Source organism: Apostichopus japonicus, chromosome 8 (genome assembly GCF_037975245.1).
Source record: "Apostichopus japonicus isolate 1M-3 chromosome 8, ASM3797524v1, whole genome shotgun sequence".
Taxonomy (NCBI): domain Eukaryota; kingdom Metazoa; phylum Echinodermata; class Holothuroidea; order Aspidochirotida; family Stichopodidae; genus Apostichopus; species Apostichopus japonicus.
In genome coordinates, this window is record NC_092568.1 from 37246585 (window position 1) to 37253276 (window position 6692).

Sequence of the window (6692 nt, forward strand, 5' to 3'; positions counted from 1 at the left end):
CTACAAACCACAGAAATTGTATTAATTTATGTGCTGCAAACTCGAAACATATTGTTCTCAACTGTGTCCGAAAGCACACAATATGATAGATTCGCCGAAATTGGTAGTGAATCAAATATTGAAGGAAACCTTTATTAGAACGCTAAATGTTAAAAAACTTTTTAATGCTTCCATTAAAATGAATCGTTTTAATGATTTCCGTGAAATGAAAAAACTCACTAAAACAAGTTAAAGTAAAAAAGAGAAATTTTGCAGTAACTGGATGAGGACACTTTGGCACTGAGGGTAAATTTGGAACGATTTGTTCAAGAATCAATCGGGAATAGTTAGGGCAAGAATCGAATAAAATTCGACCGTGCATTGAAAGCTTTTTAAGATATATATTTTTAATTGAATTTGAATTTCATTTTCTTGCTCCGAGGCTCCAAGAAGTTTTCAAAAAGTTTTGTCCGAAATTTGTCCCCTGAAATTTGTGGGGGGGGGGGGAAGGCAAAGGATGAGGAAGGTGCATATAGTCAAATGAAGAGCTGTTATAGTCCCATATCGTAGCTGTTGCAAGATTTTGCTTCATATTCGTGCACTTGGTAAAATATCGAGCACGGATGCAAGAGAAAGTGTATAGACACCCCTTCTCAACCTCACAAAAACATCCATGAAGATTTTATTATAGCGCCATCTCGCGTTAAAAACCGAATTATATGCACCGTCATTTGCGTCTAAAAGGCTGGGGGATGCACTGGGGTCAACCTAAATCCAAGTCCTTCCCCCTCCTGGATCTACCCTTACAACGGTATCCAGGAGGAAATGTTTTCGTGGACGATTTTTTTTTAGTCACTTCTTCCGGCATTGCATTTTAAAAGCTAATTACACTATAGGAGGTCCAATAAAACCCCGAGTGAAATAGATACATTTGCAAGTGTCTTGAAAAATCCTGTGACCCCCGAAAACAAATGCTTGCGCCCAGTGTTGCGGGGGGGGGGGCGTTACAGGTCAAAGTTTGCGGACCGTCGCCGATAGGGTGATAGTGGTTAGATTCTCAAAACTATGCGCTTCAAGCCTCAGTATAGGCGTGAGGGGGGGGGGGGGGATCGAAAACAGCAAAGAAAGGCGTAATAATTAAAGAGAGAAGTAAATTAAATTGCCAATAGTTATTTAATTGACGATGATTCTGAAATATACAAGTTTTTCCAAAATGTATTTGACTTAATCAAGAAAAAATAACTTCGTATCAATAGAGAAGGTATTTACATGGTGCATGAAAGTGAGTATTATAGTTTTATACGCTAGAGAGATATGATCATTTTATTGCTGGCTTTTTAAACCAATCATAGCTTTTAAGGCTAATGAAAATGAAAACCACCATCTAAGCGTAACAATTTTGAATTTTTTCAATTATTCCAAACTTTTGTAATGACGCCTAAGTTGACCGTCCCATTGACCAAATCGTCCACGTGATTCCTTTGCTGTAGAAACTCGTAGTACTAAACCTACTGCAATATTTCAACATCGCGAAACTGTTGTAGATATAGTTCTAACATATGGAAGAATACGATACATTTATGTATATAGATTACAAAAATAACACTACAACTATACGAACGTTTGCTTTTCAATGTTTCCATTGTCAAATAAGTGCAAAATAAAAAATAAAAAAAACCTTTCCCTGTACAACCTTCCCATCCCCTCCCTCCTCCTCCCCTACCCTCCACTTAATATACACTGATCAGCCTCATTTGTTGTTCAGCCTTTCAATGAATCAATACCTTCGATATATTCGAGGCATATTGGAAGATTATCAATAGCTATAGGATAACCGTATTTTTTTCTTACTACTTCGCCAATGGCTGCGAATAGTAGTAGGCCTATACACAGTATAAATACCTCTTGACGTGATTGGCTTGTTACAAACACAGAGTCAGAACATGGGTGACTAATTAATCAGTCTAGCTCATGATTTGGGGACTATATAATGAATTTAGTTTAGTGAAAGGAACAGATGGATCTCGTCGGTGACAGATCTCAGAGCAAAACTTCTTAAATTTCATATGTACATTATGCTTACTTTGCGGTATAACACTTGCCGTATTCCTGAAGTGGGAATGTGTAGGAAGTATAAATACTATTTCACATTGATTTGATGTGTAAAAAAAGTGTTATTTGCCGTTAGGTGGTGTGCCTCGGCAGAGGTGTCAATGGATTTCCGTTTAAGCACGTCCCTGTCGGATGTAATCCATTTCCCTCTTGGTCTGGGCCATGACGCAGCATGGACAACAAGCGTAAAGCAGACAATCGTTACAGATGGTACCCTGTTAAGAACAAAAGAAAAGACAATAACTACATTGTAATCTATACTGACTTTTTAAAGGACAACTCAATAAGTGCACCCTGCAGGTAAGTTCACCGTGTCACGTGGCTACATACGTCACAGAGCTTTTAATATGTTTGAAGAAGACCAAAGTTGACTTTATCACATACACATTTTTATGAAGACCGACCATAGATTTGTTTAGGGCGTCAACAACAATCAATCTCCTATACAACACCTACGTAAGAATTTTTTATCAATGTTTCGAAAGTTCCGCTATTCCCTGGCAAGTTCCCTCTCCTTTTCCAAGCCACTGTTGTTTCCCTTAGGTGCCATATTGTTATGCGTTGAGGTTTGTGTAACTATTCAAATCACCACGTGTGCGTTTTGGGTCCGTTTTGGGTTCGTTACAGTGTGTGTTCCGTAGGCAATTCGTACCGAGTATCACGGACGGTTTGAAATTGAGGGGGCTATTGTAGTATGACTGAGATGCTGAAGGGAAGATGGGCTCTAGAGCGAAACGAAATTTCGGAACACCCTATATATATATTTATAATATAATAATATAGATATATATGATATGACTAATGGAGGGGGGGGGCACAAATAAATTTAACCTCCGAAAACTGTACCGTCCTATTAATTTTAATGTTAACAATTTCTGTACACTTCTATATCCGCCTGAATTGATGATTGGATATTATTGGATATTAATTTGAAATTTTCAAACAATTGTGAAATGCTTACCCGAATATTATGCTCGGTTCGGACCTTGGTACGGATGGCGACCGTGGAGCCTGGGTAGAACATGGGTAGAAGTGCGCATTCATCGGCAGTGTGCGCGATCCAACATTCCATGAAGTTAGGACAGAAGAAAGCGAGCAGACCTATTGTGTAAGAAAGAACATTTAAAAATTATAAAGTTGTGAATAAAGTTAACTAGGATCTTCATCCAAGCCCATACCCAGGGCCGAGTCATTCCACGTAACCATTTAGCTGACCGCAATTTACTCCAGATCTTATAACAGGATCCTTTCCTAGAGAGATTTCCAAGTTATAAAACTTTGTTCGGTGTAGATTTCGCTGCTAACACTTTTACAAGACTGAATGAGCTCCTGCTACAGATGATAGTGATTATCGTTTGACTTTGATGTATATTTACTTGTTCGTTAACAGTTATTTTGTCCCATTTTCTTTTCATTTGAACAAGAATGGACAAAAATGCATCTTCGACTAATTATCATCGACTTTTGACACTTTCAGTATACCATGGTAGAACTGAAACCGCTTATCTGCTTATTGCAGATTTTAAGAAAACAGCATCCAATATTTTAAAACAATAAAACAATAAGAAAAGAATTCACAATGTAGTATACTTACATGAAGGTAAATCGTCGAAGCAACTGCAAAGACCAGTGGTCCATTCACGAGCTGGGGCCTGTAGCATGAAATAATTAAAACCATTGTTTTAATTTAAATGTAGTTTAAAAAATGTTCTCAACTTAAAATGAAAACCTCATAAACATATACACGAACACGATAACAAATGTCGCTGCACACTAGAAATTATAGGTAAAAGCTCAACGCCATAAAACGGCTGATATATGAGAAACAACTTCCAGAATCCAAAGACAAGTAAAAGACTTAAAAAGGATTATTGCTCAAAACGGTTACACGCGGTCAGTTTAAACAAATAACATAGGGGGGGGGGGGGGGTGATAGGTGTGAAAAAGACAAAGGGGAACCCGGTTAAGTTCATAGAACGAACCACACAGTTCAGAATTATACGATTTCGGTTGCAAACGCAAAAGAGTGAAGGAATCAAAATCCCCCCCCCCCCCCCCCTACCACCATGGTTCATTGTCCTTCATGGATACCCCAATGGTTGCTTTTAGTATGAAAGCTTTAACAAATATTGGAAAACCTACCTTCTGTGAGGGTGATACAACAGCTGATGGTTGAGTGGTGATGATGGTGGTAGTCATTTTAAGTTGGTAGTTGGTCTGTAAAACAGATTTGAAATGATTAAACATTGCATAAAGGCTTACACACACGCACAGAAATATTACTCGGCTGGTATGAATTAAATTACCAACAAACAAGATTTTAATTGAGGACATGTGTGTTTTGTCGTCGTCTAGACATGAAGCTTTTCCATATTTAAGTACAAATGAAGATTAAACTTCAATTGCAAATAATGAAGAAAGTCTGAATAATAGTAATAATTATAAAAGAAAATTTCAATAAAAGAATGTAGTAACAATAAGTAAATATCTGTAATTTGTAATCCGTAATATGTAAGGTGATAAATATCAAACTAAGCGAGATGAAATTCCTTTGATTTAATCAAAATTAATAAAAAATAATAATAATGTTAATAAAACGGGGAGGGGTAGATACACACTTCCCACGGCATCAGCCAATTATTTGTTCAGAATAAGAACGAAATTAATTGTAGAAATCACAAATTCATGGAAAGGTTTTATTTTACAACAAAGAGCAGCGTTTGATCAAATGAACCCCATTGACAAGAAGAGATCTTGTTACTTGGCGGCAAAGAGAAAATACAAAATACTAGCAAACCAATCGATTAGACAACAAATAAAGAAGTAATTGAAGATACAAAAGCCATTCATCGCTCAGAGTGACCACCATGTTTTGACATCAATGGGTGTTACTAAGGACTTAACGCATGCGCAATGACAACTTTCCTTTCCAGATATGCATTCAAATACTTAAACCCAAATGAAAAGTTTTCTTCAATGAAAAACAAATTCTTTATCAGGGTGGCATATATCTGTAATTTTGTAATGTATCTATAAGTATATAATAAAACCATGAATATAGACATTAATCTGTAAGGAATGGCGTCCCATATATAGTCATGCTTGAACGTAAGTGTGTATACTGTTCATTTCTTTATGTTCCTTAGTTACATGTGCAAGTTCTAGTTAAATCCTTACACTGGATATCGAAAATATATATATATTTAATCACTTCTTACAGAAGCGATCGAATAAATTTAGTTGGGCGGTGTCGCTTTACTCGTTTAGAGAACTGGCGGGCCTAGATGTCATATCAGTGAAGTCCATAATTCTTCACGAGTTTACATGTTCATATATATCGATATAGAAAAGAGTAATGAAATTCAAGGGAAATGAGCTAGTATAAATATCACTTCTTTGAATACCAACTATTCCTTCAGTGTCATGCAATATTCTCTCATAGAGAGATCCACATATTGCATGGGTTTTTGATTTTTGACACCTTAAAAGGCAAAATTTTGTGATAATGGGGAGAACAAACTCAAAGCAGGCAAGCAAAACATTTAAGATTCATATTAAATGATATTTGAATGCGAGGAAACATTCGGATGACCTAAAATGAAAACAATTTCGTTTTAAAATAAAGCATGCCATATAGTAGATAGCCATGTGGGGCATATGCAACATTGCTATTAACATTTCTAAGATTTAATACCCGATTAAATTGAAAGTATTTTAAAAAGAACAGAGCAAATATGAAAAACTTTTTCTTACCTTGTTATTAAGATGATAATTGAGATGATGCTGATTTATTTCTGGAGGTTGACTTCTTGCCAAAGCTCTGCAGGTACTTTACAATAAAATGAGCGGAGAGTTTTTCAGATGCGTGGTGATTCTTTCGATCGTGTTCGGCGTTATGCTGCTAGAGAGCTGGGAGCTATCCCTCCTATAGATACCTGAGGTTGGTTGCTATCAAGCGGTTCCTCAGCAACCGTACCCGAGTACAATAGCCGATGTGTGACGTATGCCATTCATGTTTGTTCACTATAACAACCGGGATATTGGTATGCCATTTTCTAGGGGGGAAGCCAATAACTCTATTACGCAACACGAACAGAGGCGGCAAGCGTATTTCTTTAGAAAGTCGTATGGGGATTTGCTACCGTGGGTCAATACGGAATAACTTTGTAACTATTGTTTCTCTTGGTAACCCATTGTCCAGATCCGCTAAGACAAATCCACCATGTTTAGTGATCACTGTTTGCTTGTATGGGGTGTATCATGGTCGCCATGGTTCCTCTGAGCAAGCAATTAGGGAACCTGGTGTAGAAAGTGAGAGAGAGAGAAAGGGGAGAAAGTGAATAGGCTTGGCTGCATTAATTGTTTGTGTACATAGTCATACAATTTAAGCAAAGTATAACAGTGTAACTAGATGCCGAACATTAGGCGGAAAGGAAATAGTGCATGTAAATGTTAACTTGTATTGCTAACGGGAATAAAAGGAAGCAAAACATGCTACAAACATTACTAATGTTCACGGCGAATGCTCTTCTTCAGCAGGCATAGTTTTTGAAAATGATACGGAGTGATATTATATACCGACTGGAAAGTATATTTTCTAT

The 6692-nt window shown here is 37.0% G+C and overlaps 1 protein-coding gene across 1 annotated transcript; it reads right to left on the reverse strand.

Moving 5' to 3' along the window:
* Positions 1 to 1133: 1133 nt before the first annotated feature.
* LOC139971852 (placenta-specific gene 8 protein-like) lies at positions 1134 to 6005 on the reverse strand. Its single transcript, XM_071978627.1, has 5 exons — positions 5845 to 6005; positions 4234 to 4308; positions 3686 to 3743; positions 3053 to 3192; positions 1134 to 2306 (listed from the first exon to the last, which is right to left on the reverse strand). Exons 2-5 carry the CDS (start codon positions 4288 to 4290, stop codon positions 2205 to 2207), a joined length of 357 nt encoding a protein of 118 aa, XP_071834728.1. The 5' UTR covers positions 4291 to 4308; positions 5845 to 6005; the 3' UTR covers positions 1134 to 2204.
* Positions 6006 to 6692: the final 687 nt, after the last annotated feature.